This window comes from Lates calcarifer, linkage group LG7_1 (assembly GCF_001640805.2).
Source record: "Lates calcarifer isolate ASB-BC8 linkage group LG7_1, TLL_Latcal_v3, whole genome shotgun sequence".
NCBI classification, from domain to species: Eukaryota; Metazoa; Chordata; class Actinopteri; family Centropomidae; genus Lates; species Lates calcarifer.
The window spans coordinates 21645776-21664452 of record NC_066839.1 but is presented as its reverse complement, the minus strand read 5'-3'; the positions used below and the strand labels follow the sequence as shown (position 1 = coordinate 21664452).

General features: G+C 39.6%; 1 protein-coding gene across 1 annotated transcript; it reads right to left on the bottom strand.

Annotated features, from left to right (window-relative positions):
- Positions 1-5729: 5729 nt before the first annotated feature.
- frk (fyn-related Src family tyrosine kinase) lies at positions 5730-18510 on the bottom strand. Its single transcript, XM_018699660.2, has 8 exons — positions 17826-18510; positions 15865-15986; positions 11979-12142; positions 11660-11828; positions 10693-10851; positions 7776-7957; positions 7278-7443; positions 5730-7107 (listed from the first exon to the last, which is right to left on the bottom strand). The coding sequence occupies exons 1-8, from the start codon at positions 18221-18223 to the stop codon at positions 6899-6901; spliced, it is 1569 nt and encodes a 522-aa protein (XP_018555176.1). The 5' UTR covers positions 18224-18510; the 3' UTR covers positions 5730-6898.
- Between the last annotated feature and the right edge of the window lie 167 nt (positions 18511-18677).

Here is an 18677-nt window from a genome sequence, read left to right as displayed (position 1 = left end):
AGGCCAGCTACAATATTAAATGCTGCTCTTGATGCTAAAATGCACCAATAATAATGATACATTATTACATGTATATAATGATTTACACTGATGAACATTCAGTGCAGCTTTTAGTTAAATTTTAAATGCAATAACAGTACAATAACACTGAAGAACTCACGTCCCCTGTAAGGTTCCAGATAAACCCCAGTACCGGACATCAAAAAACAGATGCTAAGCAGTCTTCATCTTCACCTTTTGATCATACCAGACCCAGTCCTGTCCTTCTGTTCCTGGATTTGTTTTAACAAAATCCAGCACATTTTTTAGCTTGTGCGGCTCCCCTACAGAGCACAGATAATTAGATATGGAGGTACTGATGTCAGGTCAGGGCTACTGTGGCTTCGCTAATGAATATCAAGCTTCTGCCAGAGAGGAGCCCACTGCTTTTTCAACACTCATCTTACAGCAACCGCAGCGAGGCATTTATCGCCGCTGCCAATCGATGCATGATGAAGATGTGATGGTTCACTCTTGGAAAGAAGGGGCTCAGGACTCCAGGTACAGGTCATTCATCTGTGAGAAGATGCTCCCACACTGCCCCTCTCTCTGGGCCATTAGAGTTTGAGAGATCAATGTGAGTGGGCAGGGAGGAGTCCATCCATCATGTCAGCCCACACAGCAGCGTGCTCCAACCCCAACAGAGCTGGCTTCCTGAACCTCACCCAACCCCTCCAGCCTCCGTATACTAAACCAACCCCACAGACATCCTCATCTCTATGCCAGCTGGGGCTATGTGGGAGTATGTTCACAGGTTGCTGTCAAATGGGCAAATAAAGGAGAGCTAAACATTTAAAATGATTTGCAAACAACAGATCATTAATCTTCAGGAATGAAAAAGCTCCTTTATATAGTGTTTCCCAGCAGTGGTTTTATCTGATACCCCCACAGCGCACACAACGTAACACAATGTAACACAACATGTCATTTTTTCCAAATGTGTTATTTTGAATGGATGCTACAGAGACAGCCAGCAAGTAAACATGAATGTAGACAACACAGGATTTAAAATATCTCAAAAACTGGCTTTGAAATCCATCCATTATCTATACCGCTCATTCTTTAGGGTCACAGAGGGCTGGAACCAAGCTCAGACACATCGCCAGTCTATCACAGGGCTGACATGAAGAGACCAAACAGCCATTCACAATCACATTAACACTTACAGACTGTTTAGAGTCACCAATGAACCTGCATGTCTTTGGACTGTTGGAGGAAGCTGGAGTACCCACACAGGCACAGAGGGAACATGCAAACTCCACACAGAAAAGCTGGAACCTTCTTGCTCGGAGGCAACGGTGCTAACCACTGCTCCACCATGCTGAAAGAAATCTGATAGGAAGGAAACTGGTTTGATATATTTTTACATCTCAGTGATACACACTGTGTTTTTCTCACTTTTATGAGAAAATGTACTTGAACTTTGAGGTGTCAATTTCAGTCCTGATAAGAGGGAAATTTCTTTTAACAGAATGACGCATCATATACTGTATGTTCTGTATGAAGATTAATATGCTAAGTAACCAGTAACTTCAGCTGTCAGATAAGTGTAAATTACTTGAGGCAAAGTGCAAGTACCTCAAAACTTAACAGTTACTTAAGATACTACCACTGTTTGACAGTACCAGTTGAGACACATGTGTGAGACAGACTCAGGTCTGACTTTTAGGCTTGTGCAGAACTCTAAATGGCGTAGCAGAGGCTTCAAATATCTGCAGCTCTTTTAAAATGACAAACAAAAAACAAGAGGTTTGTCATGCTGATAACCCAAAACACCTTGGAAAAGGTATCATGACTTCAGTACACAATGAAGCTTTAAAGATATACAGGTGTTAAGGTACAGCATGTAAATCACACAGAATGAAACAATATATTCAGCCTTGCTCCCAACATGCTCTGCATTCTATATGCTGGGATTTAGTCACAGTCTATCGTACATCGATGTCTGCAGACATGAGGAGAAGCACATCCAGAGTCTTGACATGTCTCTGTGAATAAGGGAATTAACTCTGTGCTCATAAATCCCGGTCTAGGCAGCCTGTCTTTTCAAAATCCCCTTTTTTCTATGCAAACAAGAGTAATTCATTTGAATAATTCTCACTAAACCTGTCTCATCCACTTGTTTTCCCTTTGAGAGGCAATCACCCATTGTCTGCTTGTAATTTATGACCATGGGTAAATCTGCTGTGGTTTTACAGGGTTGCATTAGAACACACTCTTGTTATTGTGAAGCATTATGGTAAATGGGGAAAAATGCACTTTTTAATGGAAAAAGACAGGTGTTTTCCAAGGTGGATCCTCAGCCTTATGTGTATCTGAGACACTAAAAGGAAGATGGATTATTTTGCACTGCTACTTATTCATTATCCAAATTATGCAAATAGTTTATCTCTGTGAAATGTTTTTAAAAAGCTTTTGAACATCCTAGTGCAGCCTCTCCACTGAATTAAGATGCATCAAGACTTATGTTTTTCATACTGTGGCTTTCTGAACAACTTGATTAGCAACTTGTGAGCTAACAGTACTGTACGTGGTTAGCTGCTTGAGTATGTGCCGGGCCTGAATTATTGTTGAGCACACTGTAGTGTCTTCCATCATTAATGGAGAGAGCAGGTCACTTTAACTCAAATGTAGAAAAAGAGTGTGTTTTATCTTGAAAGGAACATTTTCGCACAGCTTTGTTTGCATTTTATTCTCTGTAGAGGAATTCAACATTTACAACAATGGTGCAGTAACAAGGATTCTCTCTCAACAAACACACACTGTACATGGACATTAAATCCTCTTCAAATCAATTGAGTAGCACAAAGATAGATTTGAGCGGTTCTATCTGCTGATGTTTTTAATCATTTGTAACTGAACTGTGATGCTGTGATGCTCTGTGTGCAATTTGTTCTTAGTTTTGTGTATAAATAAAACTTAACTGATTAACAGTGAGACATGTCAAGTTGTAATGTCTGCACACTGTTCATCTGGATTAACTAGTCAGCTGGTGGCTAAGCAGGTCATGAATGAGCCAGTGATCAGCCCAGTTTCAGCGTCTCCCCAGAGGTACGGTCACATGACGCTTGAATGATTATTCACTTCATTTCCCTTTCACTTCTGCTGATCCAGCACAACATATGCAGTCTCACCTTTGTTCTATTTTAAAATTCAATGCCAGATGGAGATGTTACAATTCTAGCCTGTTTCTTCACCATATTTATTATATTGTCACACTATCAGACTAGAAACTGTAATTTAGCTTGCACGTCATGTTGGACTTTTTGTAATTTCAAATTTCCAAGCTGGTGTTCAAGTCAAAGTCCAAGTTATAATTCTAACTATGGATACTGATTGAGATATTTTTCCAAAAGCTTGAATATATCCAACTCTGTACTTGATAATACAGAAGTGGCTGAAAACAAGACAAACAGATACCTGACATCAGGAAAAGACTGTCATTCCATCACCTGAGGTGTCTGAGTGCAGGAAGAGGTGAGGGCTCTGAAGTCTGTCTGGGGAGTGGCAGAGCACTGAAATCACATTTCCTGGACAGAGGCCGGACTGATATTTCATCCTGTATGTATAATCAGCATAATGCATAATGAAATGCAGTGAATGCAGTCTAATGCAACTGTCTTGCAATAAATCCCCCCGTCACGAAGGCCATAATTTGTTATCAGCGTCACCAGGGCACTGTGGTTGTGTTTAACATGTCAGGAGACTGACAACAGAATAGCTGAAAATATCACTTTTCTAAAGGCTTGTTGAAGAGGTGGTTTGATAAAGTTCTTACTGGCCTTTTACTTTTTATGACACTTAAAGTAATAAACATAGTTGTCATCAACTCAGCTTGTCAGTTTGGTTTTCATCCATCCAACAATTTGTGACAGAATGACCAAAAAGCAAAAACTGAATGAAGGTTCCATTTCTACATCCAACTTGTGTTACTTTGTGTCAAGAGGACGAAAAAACGTCCAGATACAACTTCCTGAATTTTCTCATTAAAAACCTTTTCCTTCCCATATCAGCTGCAACTATAAACACTCCTGGACAATCACTAAAGAGGCACTAGTGGATGCATTGCAGAAGAACCAGCAACAGATCATTTTTCATTGACACACATCTTTTTCAGCTCTGATGGCCCATATGGACACTTCCTGCTGGAATTCAAGCAGTTCTGTACAATTTTGTACATTAACAGTAATATGACACACACAGTCTCAGTTTACCCAAAGAAACTGTCCAAAGGTACCCTCAGTAAATCTGACATTAAGCACATCTCATTCATATAAGCCTTTATACAAGCAGACACATTCACTTCTGTCTCTTTATGTCATCTGTGTGATTACAGGGTTGTAATCTAAGAGCAGTTTCACCTCAAATTAGATGAAAATCCAAGATTGGTTGATTCTGAAGAAAATAATGAATCTGTGACACATTGTCAGTTAACAAATGTCCAACTGCAAGTTATCAACCAAGACATTCATGAGAAATATTCCTGGTTATTTGGTTACAGCTTCCTGCCACTAAACTCTGCTTTCATTTGGCTCACATTTCTCTGACAGAGAGATGGGAGACATGGGCACAGCTCCCTGTGTTTCTCTGGCTGTCAGGTGGAGGACGTGTGTTTACAGGAGTGTCAGCACCACCGTGTGGCCAAATGGGGAAGTTACATCAACTTATGTAGATGTTCAAATCATGACATCAAATGTTACTTGTTCATTTTATGCTCTAGACTAATAAAATAAATGGACTACACATGCAACACACAAAGGATCAAATTCAGGAATTTCTAAGAGAAAGAAGGCAGAGGAAGTGAAAAAGAGAATTAAACAGAAAACAGATATGGACAAAGTCAGAGCAAACACCAGCTGATAGGACCACTGATAGGACCTGAATCAACATAAAGTCCTGGGAAAAACAGAAAGACCCAATGACAAGAAAGACAGAGAGAAGGAGAGGCGGGTGCATAGCTTGGCCACTGTGATGACCCCATGACCTGTTTCTCTCTGTTTTGTTGTTCCCACCTCTTCCTCTTCAGGAGGCAGTGCTGTTGTGTCAGGAGACTGGGAGTCGCACCTGAATTCACTCATGTCCTGATTGCTATAACAGAGGACTGGAGAAATCAGTTCTCTCTCTCTGTCTCTCTCTCTCTCTCCTACCATCAGACAGGACCTTTGGGCTGGGTTTTTTTTTTTTTTTTTTTGTTGACTCTTCATTTTTTCTGTTTTTTCTTCTTTCATTTTTGTTTTTTTGTTTTTTTTTTTTTTTTTTTTTGATGTTGGTGGTCTCATATTGTCTGATTGTCGTTCATGACCCTCTAGTCAATTTTAATTAAGTTCAAATGTTAATTGTAACGGACCAGTCCACTGGGAATACAATGGTAGGTATGGAGGCACCAGGGTAACAAGGAACAGGCAGCTTATTGAAAGTGTAAATAAGTTGAAATGATTCACCAGACTGATGTCAGCAGGGTGATTGTTCTACAGATAGAGGACATGAGAGGAAACAGCTCTGCAGCCTGCTGACTTCTGTTAAACTTACTCAAACTTATTTGCTTGTTTTTGTATTGAGAATTAGAATCACTCTTCATCACATCTAATTTATCCATACTGTCCATTATCCCCATGTTGTCTCTCTTCTGATTGGTCTTGATATTGGCAAAATACAAGAACAACAGTTCAAATGGAAAAGTACAACCAAGATCATACTAAATATAATTCATTTAATTTGGTTACGAATAAAAGTATCATTATGTTAAAAATACAGTATGATTATATATAAACACTGGCATGGTTATAATGCACAATTAACAGGATTTTCTTCATGACACTAAAAATATTATACAGAATCATCAGAGCATCAGATAATTTACCTGGTTACCAACTTAAGTAAATATGTCAAGCATCTGATTAGGTCAGCTCTCTGCTGCCACAGGTCTGAGAGCAGCTCTACAGTTCTAACAGATCCAGTGAATAAAAAAGAATTAAGATTAAGTCCACTGTGATTACCAGCATTAATGTTATGTTCCAGGCATTTGTGTGCATGACTTTGTGATTCTCCCCCCATGACACCCACAGGGCTCCATACAAACCTGACCCTCACCATCTTCTGCTTTTAGCTCTCTTGTAGCACGTTATAGTGTGAATAGCCTGAATAGAACATGTTTAAAAGTTTCGATTAGAGCGTGGACTTGATTCTAGAGTGAAGTCATTTTAATGTAAGAAAAGTGGTAGGAGTTTGATAACGAGGAGATAAACATTTAGTGGGCCTGTCTGGCTGCTAGGGCCAAAGACAGCTGCCTGTTAAGATCATCTCTGATAGTTACAGTACGTATGCAGTCAGGAATGGGCTGAGATAACAGCACCTGCCAGTCTCAGTCTCACTCTTTAAGACACCAAGCAAAACTGACTGAGCTAGTAAGTGAACATTACTCAGATCCTCTCTCAGGTACCTTCCGGTAATAGCTCAGCAGGTAGCCAGTGGAAACAATGCGTGCTATGCTGAGTGCAAGAAGAACTGGTTTGTCGAGATGGACAGACGGCAGCTTTCCATCTGTGCTGAGAGAAGCCTCTTCCAGTCAAGTGTGCTTTAAGAGTTAGGCTACACCGTCATACAGCCTGTCTCAAAGTGCATTCAGTTGTCACTCAAAGCAAGACCAGGAGTGTCGCAACCAACTGTTGCTGTAATAAAAGTCACAGTATTCTATCACATGCATATCAAACATTTGAGCTCTTTCATTTGCAGTGAGCAGGATTTTGAATTCCATTTTAGTCTGTTACATCATAAAAAATGTCAGTGTACGTTCATGTTTGTATTCATGTCAGTTTGTTCCTTTCCTCCGACATTTTGCAGCCCGATCAGCGTGCTAATGCTAATAACGGCCCGCATCGTCATATGAGGTCACATCCAGGTCGAAGAAGTCCTCCAGCTTCCACTGCAGGGTCTCAAATGTGGGCCGGTCCTGTTCGTTCTCCTTCCAGCACTCCATCATGATGTCATACATGACTTTGGGGCAGTTGGGAGGGCATGGCATCCTGTAGCCCTGGGGAATCTTCTGCACCACCTGGTAGTTCGTCATGGCTGGAACAACCACAGAGGGACATGATCACAGGTCTAACCAGAGACTTCTGCATTCAACTGTTAGAATGGAGGTGTTCTGAGACTTTGATAGCTACATTAATTATATTACTTTTTTTTAATCTATGCTCGGAGGATCATTTACAAGGTGACAAGGTTGATAGAGGTGTTACCTGGGTAAGGCATCTGGCCAAATGTCATGATCTCATACAGCAAAATTCCAAAGGACCAAACATCAGATTTTATAGTGAATTTGTTGTCATGGATGGCCTCCGGCGCGGTCCATTTCACAGGAAACTTGGTGCCTTCTTTGGCTTCATACACATTCTCATTCTCTTTCTGGTAACAAAACAAGACACACAATACAGTTTTCTGCTTTCAGCTGACACGCACCTTGACAGGCAGGACCAAGCTGGGTTTTAGAGGAATATCTGATATACCTGTTCATCATCACCAAACACCTGATGTGAATGAGGTTTTATTAGGCTGTATAATGCATGCTCTTAATTGAGGGCATTCATTGTACAAGTTGATCAAAATGTTCATTTACCAAAGAACCTCCTTTGTAAACTGCACATTTTGAATTTTTGTGATTAGGCAAAAAAAAAAAAAAAAAAAACTATGACACTTGCTACATAGAAAATACAGTAGTCAATATAAGTCAAACCCACCATGAAGACCCTGGCAAGGCCAAAGTCGGCGACTTTGCAGATGTTGTTCTCCCCCACCAGGACGTTCCTGGCTGCCAGGTCTCGGTGGATGTAGTTCTGTAACTCCAGGAAAGCCATGCCTGATGCCACCTGTGCAGCCATCTCAATCTGATCAGAGATACGCAGCGTGGTGCCCTTATCCTCTGTAATCAAGGTAGAACCACATAATGAGTCACGGTCCTACAATGATTCAAGAATGACATGCAGCAAAGCATGAAATTATCCAACCTATAATCCAACCAATACTCTAGATACATTAAACTACAAAAGAAATGTTTGCATCATACATTTACACACCTAAGATTGATTTACTTTTCTACTGGTGGTGAAACCTGGCATCCTCCTGATTTGAGGATCCGGATTTGAATGAAAACTCTGGATGTCAAAGGCATGAGTTGGCAAAACTGTAAAATGTAACTCTTGGCTGTTGCATGCTGCATTTACATAGAGATGTATTCTGTGTATTATTTTGAGGTTTGAAAAGATTCGTACAAAGCAGACATTATGACATGTCATAGCAGGAACAGCACAGGTGGAGCTAATACCATCAATGATGGTATTAGCTCTTTCATAACACTAAGTTATGAAAGAGCTAATATGGAGTGCTGGAAGTGCGTGTCAGCTTTAAATACTCCAGGAAGCCAGTGAGTGAGCATGCACAGAACCATGACCCTGAAATTAACACAGCTAAATGGAATGCAGCCGTCATGGTTGTGACGTTATTAGTTACAGCTGTGATTGTGAATGGACTGCCTCTCACAAGCATCATGTCTAGATAAACGATTTAAGATTAGAAAATCGTGTATTATATTATTTTCAGACAGGTTAGTCAAAATCTTCCACCCAATGTTTTAAGCAAATTATATCATTATTTTCTTATCATTAAAACAATGAATTGTTCAGCCTAGTCTTAGTTGTCAAATTTGTATCTTGGGACAAAGGGTGGGAGAAGTCTGTCATGAGTAAAAAGTTTTGCCCAGATCTTGGGTGAAGAAGTTTTCATATGCTAATGTATAACATAAAATACAATCTTTCATAGTTAAACGTTAGAGTAGAATAAACAGGCCAGATTGTTTTTCAAAAATGTAAAAACTGGGACCTCCAGGATTTGGGGTTGAGATGAAGCTCATCTTGTTTGTCTGCGGATTTAAAATTAGCAGAAGCCACTACAGTGCAGAGCTGTACTAAAACACTGTATAGTTAAGGCAGTAATGACAAACTCATGTGAAGCTAATCTTGATAATGTAACACCACTTAAAAGCCGCATTTATCTATGAAAATCAGTTTGTACTTTTTAGCATACCTCTAGTTTAGTGTCTTATGAAAGGTAGGCTTAATTGGCAACAAAAAATTCTGTACTGCTGTAGCTGATGCTTATTTTTATTATGGACAGATTTGCTGATGATGATGATGGTGATTAGTACATCATCAAGAGAGTACATCATCAAGAGAGTGCTAGTTAATTTTCTGTCAATGAACTATTTGATTAATTGATCTAATTAATCTACATATAATAGAAAGTTACAAAATGAACAAATCTTTCATCATTAACAAATCAAAAGTGAGCTTTTAGCAGCATTTCATTACTTTTATCTACATGCCATGGTGAAAATACTTCTTTCACTACAAGGCTACACCAACATATTTATCTTTGCCTTGAAGCACTGAAAAGCATACTGTAAGTATACTGTGCAGATATGGGTTCTACATTTTAAGTTGCCAGTAATTGCAGCCTACGGTCTGTCATAATGTCTTCAATATGACACATGCTGCAGTTTGACTTCTGTTCAGAGTTAATCAGTACTGAAGAACTGCTGAGGAAATCTATGGAAACAACACTTTCTTTCAGTCCACAACATTGATTATGACACTGATTAAGTTGAGATGAAGTTGATCCTCAAAACTAAGCTGACCAGGACCAGGCTAACCTGGAGGAACTGCACAGTAACTTAGATCAGATATTACTTAGTAGTATTTAACCTCTCTGCCTCTTTCTCTTCATTTTAGCAAAGTATGCTGAATTAGCTATTAGCAGTAGCTTTTTTACAATGTACCCATGGGTATACAGAAAACTATCACTGGATAATAACTCTTAAAAATGAAGAAGTTTGTTCTTTCGGGGGCTTTACTATGTAGTGAAGGGCCACGGCTGGTTTTTATACTGGAACTTGTGAATTAAATTAAACATGTAATGTAGAGTGGCTTCAGACCCCTTCACTTTTTGCACACTTTATTGTGTATTGTGTGTTAAAACAAGCAAGCAAAAAGTAAAGGGGACTAAAGACTTCCTGAAGCCACTGTATCGATCAGAAGCTTGAACACATCACATCAGAATTTTACTGGTGCAAGCACGCACACACACACACACTAGTGGATGACTCATGCTAATCGGCTGTAAATGAAAGCAAGTGAAACCATTCTCTTCCTCAATATGATCTCAGCATGTCATTATGTGCTGGCTTGATGCCAAAGGATAAAACTAGGTGAACATTAGTACATGTCCTTATCTTTTCACATCAGAGCAGAATGAACCAATTCTGGACTCCTGCAGCCATTTTATGATCTAACTTCTGCATAATCTTTCTTTTAAACACTATCCAATCTGACCTAAAGTATTAATATCTTACAGAAGTTAAAAATAAAATCAGTTTTCTAACAGCTGCTGGATAAGACTACACACAAATACAGTTTACAGTGTGAAATAAGTGTGGGTGGGGATGAAATTAAACTGGTTGTCTTTCCTTTTTACCATGTCCTGCCTCAGGTGGGGAGCTTGTTTGCAAAGAACTGCAGCAGTGGTAGCACTGGACTGTGATCCTGTCATAAAGTAGCAGTAGCTAATAATCCCATCGTGTAGATGAAAAGAAAGCCGTCTTACTCTGGAGGTACTCCAGCAGGCTGCCGTGCTTCATCAGCTCTGTGATAATGTAGATGGGGTCCTCCATGGTGCAAACAGCATACAGCTGAATCAGTTTGGGGTGCCGCAGCCTCTTCATGATCTGAGCCTCTCTCAGGAAGTCCTCAGGATCCATGGTACCTGGGAAAGTTGATCGGTGATTTTGAGATCTAATTGTATTGGAAGATTAGTGACAGCTTTGACAATATTATGTGGTGTAGTGTTTGTACACTCACTGTAACACAAATTCTTTCACAGGTGTTAAAATTCTAGTTGTTTTGTTTTGTTTTAGTCTGTCCATGCCAGTTCATTTTCCAAACAAGGAACTGTGCCTCCTTACAATTGCAACTCCACTGCAAGACAGAATTTTACTTAACTTTAAATTAAAGCACCGATGACACAGCCAGAAGGAATAAAAACCAAAGATTCCAGTAGATGATGTTTACAATAGATAGACCACCCAGTGTTATGGTCTATCTATTGTAAACACCTTAAGGTCCAATTCTGTTTTCCTTTGATATATATATATATATATATATATATATATATATATATATATATATAGTGGTTTATCACTGCACAAAGTGACTACTTTGAAGGGGTTAGTAGCCAAATTTAAATCAGGGCACAGTTCTTGTTTGTTTTAGATGTAGCCTCTGAACTTTTTGATTGCACCTTGCACAGCCACAACAATCACATGACTGAAGCTCCATCCTCAGGACATGTGATGACACCTGAACTAACTCCTCAACTGATCAAACTCTATTTGCAGATGAAGACTGTAACATGTGGTAGAAAATTTGGGGAGAATCTTATCAAAAGTTAGTTAAGTGGAACTTAAGTTGAGATTATTTTGTCAAAATTACAGTTTTCAAACTAAAGAATGAGCTTTCATACTAATGTGTTTTTGGATTGGTGCTTTTCAAATAACAGTGATTATTTTCTGTACCAGGTTTGAGAGTCTTCACTGCAACTGCTGTGGTTTCATTCCACAGGCCCTCGAAGACTTCACCAAATTGACCAGCTCCCAGCTTCCTCAACAGCTTGATGGAGTTACGGTCAATCTCCCATTGGTCCACTGTGTTGTAGGACAGACCATGAGTTTGTGGGGCCTCCATCTACAAGGACAGGAAGAATCATTGTTTACTGAGATGACAGTTTGTCTTTATACTGCATAAATAAGCAAAATAAATAAATGCTAACAAGGCAGTAATGGAATTTTAAAAAACAGGTTGTGTTTAGTTCATGTACGATATCATGTGTTTTACCTTTTTGCATGGTTCACCCAAACGTACACAGAGGCCATCAGCCTGTTTGGAGTAATGTTCCACTAACTCCTTCAGTGTTGCAAAGGATTTTGTCCTGGACACAAAGTAGTGACCGTTGTCCTGTTTTTTCAGCTTGTAATGCTTCACCCTCCCACTGTCCAGCACTGAAAGACAAGTCAGAATTAAGTAATATAGTGCATTTGAAATTTATACTTGTTACGTTGCAGCCTTATGAAAAAAAAAAAAAAAATTCCAGTAATTTTTAAAAAATTAACAAAATGTGACAAAAAGTGAAGTGTTTTGAAAACTTTCCAGATGCAGTGTATACTCAAGAGTCAAGAACTGTGTAGGTAGGATTTCTTCATGGTACACTGATCCTTAAGTTTCAAATCAAAGCAAACTAATTGAGGCTGAAGAGATTTGTGAGATTGAACCTAAACAGTAAAGCTGTGGGGCCAAAACAAGGAGTTGAATGATGCTTGAATTCTTTGTAGAAACACTGATGATTCTCTGCGGATTCATCATGATGAGCATCAGCTTTCACATTACAGTCATTTGATCAGTTATTTTTATGAAATTGATGAATGCTGTTTAAAGGAGTTGACTGTGGAAGTTTATTGTGGTCAATTAAAGCCAACCAGCAATGGGGGGTACTTGTGTGCACAGAGCAGGGTAAAGAAGAGAAGAGGGAAGATGGGGGAAAGGGGGCAGTGGGAGAAAGACACAGTAAATCTGGCACATGCTAAGGGATAGTGCCCATTACGGATTAGCAGGGTAAGGAGAAGGAGCAATCTACTCCTGTCACTGCCAGGCTGTGTGGAGTTTTACATGGAATTGACTGGAACTGCAGACAAGAGACCAGCTGTGAAGTCAAGGCAAGCGCATGGAAGGAATGTCTACCAGCAGCTGCATAATGATGGTGTATGCTCCACAACTAGGTGTGTAACAATTCAGAGACCAAGACTGAAGCCATGATAAAATAGCCACATTAATATTAGTGATGAGGACAGATGCAGAGCTTGCTCTGTTTCTGCTTGACAGGTGGATAAGACTGGTTTTACTATGTTTCACAGAGCTAGTTAGTCTGTAATGTTTTGACCCATTTGCCATTGGTTGTGATAGCTTATCCCAACTGGTTAGTTAGCAAGCAGCTACTGGTGTCACATTTAAGTGTCTGTTAACATTTAATTACTAGTCCCACGGACATTCAGCTCACTTTCTAATTTGCCAAGACACGTTGTCGATGTGATTTTGACTACAGTAGCAGGAGGGTCGTGAGTATCACCGTCTGCAGCTGGTGTGCTGGCTCTGGGAAATTGGTGCATCCTCTCTTAGCATGTTAGCTTTTCAGTAGCAATTGTAGCAACAGTTTGTGTTCTCATTAATTGCATTATATCACAATATTTGTCCGAATCATGTGCAAAGGGTTCTACAGTCACAAAAACCTAGAAACACGAGTTTGCTAGCATAGTAGATCATTTGGTTGCACTCAAAACACTATGCCAGTTAATATTACCTTCCTCATTAGCTTAGGTACAAGGCTTACAGTCCTGTTTTGTCACTGTAGTTTAATTAATTTGGGGCGCGGAGCTTCTGAAGGAGCACTGAAGGGAGGTATGTATTTGTTTTGCAGTTGAGTTCAAATATCAACAGTCTTTCTCCATAATCGCCTACCCCACCTTTAACTGACCCATCACTGTGTGGGAAAATTCAGAGGGTGCAATCTTCTTGTTCAGTTTCTATACAAAAGTCCATTCAGAAATATGACTGGTAAAGTAAATGGACTGTACTTATATAGCACTTTTCTAGTCGTATCGACCACTCAAAGCGCTTTACACTACGTGTCACATTCACCTATTCACACACACATTCACACAGCGCTTGCACTACTATTAAGCGCTCTAGCACATTCACACACCGATGTTACAAACATCAGGGGCAACGTGCCGAAGTATCCTTGGGCACGTTGCCCTGATGTTGGACTGGAGGAGCCGGGAATCAAACCGCTGACCTTCCGATTAGTGGGCGACCCGCTCTACCTCCTGAGCCACAGTTAAGTTGCTTAACTTTGACAACTTTCTGCATTTTGATTTATATGTGGTGATGGACAGGCCATGAGGACATGAGGAATATTATCACTAAAATCTACTACATTTTTGCTAAATAGTATTAGAATATTCAACTTAGTGTTATGAAAGAGCAGCTGTTTTCATCAGTCTTTTTCAGTACCTTTCAGATCAGGCTTAACCTGAGGTTAGTGGCTGTGAAATGAACTAGATTATCAACTAACTAATGAATGAGCATGGAAAGAATTCAGCGGTAATGAAAAGAGCAAGGTCAGTGAAAAGACAGATTAGAAGAGAGAGAGATAAAGCTATCTCACTGCTTTTATGGGAGCACAGAGCTCTATTTGTTTAACTTGATGACCTTCAAACCATCAATCATTTCAGTGAGTTGAAGGAGCAAATGAATCACTGAACAATGCTTACAGATGAAATGTGTGTTTTGTTGCACAGAAGCACACAGGCAGCAGAATACTAACCAGCGTGACTTCATGTAATAAGATGTTAGTCAGCTTTGTGCTTTAGGTTGTACAAAGGGATTTTGCATAAAGGATACTTTTACAACTAAAATTTGATTTTTTGATTTTTAAATGGAGTTTATATAACTAACTTTTGCCAAACAGTGGCCAGTTGCTACGATAAATGTAATCTAACAGTGTCACAAGTAGGAAAGCACAGTCAAGTTAGAGAAGTGATTCAGTGCCAGTTAAACATCAATATCTATATTAGGTTTGCTCAAACAAGCAAACATCAGCCACTAAAGTGGTGGTCACACAAGAACAAGCGAGGCTGTAGGAAGTCATTCCTATGTTCATAGTGTTCTATGTTCCCCTGATTTATATGGCACATAATGGGAACATAAAGAGTCCTATCCCAGGGCCCCATGTTCCCCAGTTATATATGCTCTCCCAGGATCATATGTTCCCAGGGTCCAGAGTTCACTGTGCTAATAGTTCCCGGTAACTTTAATAAAGCAATGTTTTGATCTACAAGAGAGAGCCTTTCAGGCGTTGTCGATTGATAATGCGTGACGAAGAGCTCTTGTCAGATCTCTTTTATAGATCGAAACACTGCTTTAGTAAAATTAATGGGAACTATTAGCACACTGTGTGGTTCTTCTGTCTAATTTTTGCCTCTAAAGTTTTTTGGATGGGTGTGCTCTACACTTTTTTTTGGGAACCCTAAAAAAATGCTCCCCAACTCTACATTTGCCAGATATGACATGGACTATTGTGGCTCTCAATACACTACAACTACACTAGAAGGAACTTATCAAATGGGTTAGGGTTATTGTATTATAGGGTTAAAAAATATATATATATATTTATTAAATATTTGAACTCAAGACAGATTAAATCTGACCTGAACAAACAGTATTAACAGAATATTGAACTGGGGAATTTAGGACCCTCATAATATAGATATGCTCCCAGACTGTAGCACCAAAACCCCTGAGTGTACTGAATGAGCAAAGGTGTGTATTATTTTTTTCTGTTATGACATATCTCATTATATCAGGTCAGATTCAGATTATATCTATTACAATGCTTACTCACATTAGCTGACATAAACCACCGTCAATCAAAACCTGTACATTGTGCTGCCAAATTAAACAAGTGTGTGTCTTCATTGCTTATGATTTTTTTTTTCTTTACTGTATTTCAAAAGCGGCATAATCCTGTTTTAATGTTCAAATTAATGTACACAGTCTTCAATTTTAAAAATGAACAAAAGGAGGAAGATTCACTTGAATGAGTGTTTGGTTTCAATGGCGAATTTATTTAAAGCTGATGTTGCTAATTTAAGTTCTTATTGTTGCTCACCTGAGAGGGAGAGCTCTCCTTTCTGACTTTCACAGTTTCTGATAAGAAAGGCGCCATGCTGGTTCCCTCCAGCCAGCAACATCTTCTCTGCATCCAGTCTTTTGGTTTCAGGAAAATACCATCTATAAATCAACAAAAAAGCAGAGCTGGTCACAATCCAGAATCCAAAATCAGTAATTGTATTCACTGGTGATTTGATTGATTGTAAATTGTCTTACTAACACTGTATACTTAAATTTTACTAAACATCTTTAAAATCTATGTAATGAAGAGTCTGATGATATGCAACATTTTTCTTTTGTCAGAAAATCCCCTAAAAACCCAAAGCAACTATGAATGTATGTTACTAACAAGTATTGCGTGTCTCTAAAGCCTGATATATCTCGTTCCTCTGTGCTATGGAGCTTGATTGTTGTCCAAAAAGTTACAAAAAGACATCAATGAGCCACACTGTTGCACCGGGCGACATGTTGTTTCATTACCAGAAACGCACACACTGTAGTTTATCTTGACCCATATGCAATGTCCTGTTGCTGGAAATACTCACTAGAGCCTCATCTGTGGATTCATCCACTGCTGAAAATAGTCCCACACAAAGTAATGACTCCCTCATCTTTCTGTAACATTTATTCTAAACTATTGTTTTGGGAGCTGTTTAAGTTTGATGATTTAGCATTTTTTAAAGTGAGAGTCTATATTCATGACACATTTTTAAAGATTTACATCTCCTGTAGGAGCAGGGGTGCTTGGGGCTGAGAGCCAGAGACAGGCTCCAGTATTTGGAGATGGACAATTACCACAAACTAACAACACATATAAAAGAAGGGGCTGAAGAAACCTGTGACATCCCACTAGAAGTTTAGACCAGAATCTTTACCTGGTAATGACTTAGGTCTAGCCTCCTATAAGAAATGAGTAAACACATGAATGGAAATATTACACATTTATGTATTAGGAAATGGCCATTGTTACATTCATCATTAGCAGTAATATGAAAAGGTCAGGTCTTAACCCTTACTAAAACACTGAGGTCTACGGCCTGCTCTTTGGCATTACATTAGTCTGATCACTAAAGGTTTGTCCACAAATATGTATGTCATAAGCAGCATGAGTCAGCATGTTGTGAAACAAAGTCTCTGTAAATAGTCTCATATCATGTTCATCACATTTGTGACTCAGTGAAACTATGTCACAGATGGTGCCTAGATGGATCAAGGGGATAAACACTATTTATCCTTGTAAACAGAACAGGAAAAACCAGACTACAGCTGAGCAGAAACAGGTTTCATTGAGATGGCAAGTAAGCTGAGAATGAGAAACACAGGTTGAACTTTTCTCCTATTAGTTTCAGCTACACACAACACCTGCCAGACACGAAACAGCCCTCCTTTATTATCTATCAAAATAATGCCTGGAGAGGAACCTTTCCAGTTACAGCCTTCTATAACATCTGAACATGTTACGGCCTTTCCTAGAATACTGAATTGGCAACTTGTAGCTTAACTGAACTGCAAAACCAGTTTCTGTCTCTGTTCACAAAGATGCAGTCATTAAACTGTACACTCAATTCTCCAAGAAATACCAGCAAAGGCATTTAAACACACTGTTTATGATCCTGTGGTTTTGAAGCCTGCCTTGCTGGTAATCATTAACCTCTACTTCAGACTTCCTGGTCACAGAATTATTAACTAGTTTATCCCGAGAGTGAAGACATTCTTCACCACTTCATACAGAAAAACACGGCCTGCTGACACACTGTCTTACCTCTGAGACATCACATAAAAATGACATATTGGTGTTTGTTAAATGATGTTACACTTTTTAGTATCAGGATCTAATCTTCAATCAATAGTACGGTTGGAAAACAAAATCACAGAGTGGGATTGTGGATTTAATATGGAAGCTGTATTATGAAAGTCAGAAGACACTACATACGAGTGATCATAAACAACAAAACTTACGGTTCTGCATCAATACTCTCCACAGGTGCCACATAATTTGCAGGAATGTATCCCTGTTTGGAGGCTGAAACTCCGGTGAGGGCTTTGGCAAACCACCATTCACCTGCACTTTTATCCAGAGCCTCTAAAGTGTCCCCAGTGTTGAAGCTCAGGTCCTCCTCAGTGCGAGCGGAGTAATCATACAGGGCGATGTAATAATCTCCTGCTTTGTCCGCTGGTAGCGGCGGTAAAGATCTTTTAGAACGAAAGTCCGAATCTGTGTTTTTATCAGCGCCGCGGTTTTCAAAAACTGTGTCAGATTTGCCCTCACGCCCATTCTCACCTCCAGACTGACTCGGTTTTTTAAAACACGCCAAAAAACTCTGCCAACACGTAGAAAACCTCTTCTGGATCTCCATGGTACGGCCGTCAATCACAGCAAGTCATTCTTCGTCAGGAATGAAGGAAACAGTTTGGGAAATTCCTTCTCCTCGCTCATGATCCACTTTCCATAAAATAAAGAGTCATTTTAACAATCGCGGAGTGACACAGTAAGCAGTGGTCTTTGACCTCAGCACACACCCAGCTAACAACACAGACTGCGGGAAACGACGACAACTTCAGTGTCGGGCAGGTGAAAGAACTGAGCGGGGAAGTTCACGGTTCATTTTTCCAATGTGCCAATCACCTGCACCTGCTGAGGAATGGGGAGCGGCTCACGTCATCTTCACCGGGATGACGTCATGTGCCCTCTGGCGGCCACATTGGAGTACAGCACCTGCGAGCTACAGCCAACAGCCAACAGTAGGAAGAACAGCTGCTTATTTCACATCTAGCATGGATTGGGTTTGGAAAAAACGTGTCATCATTTTT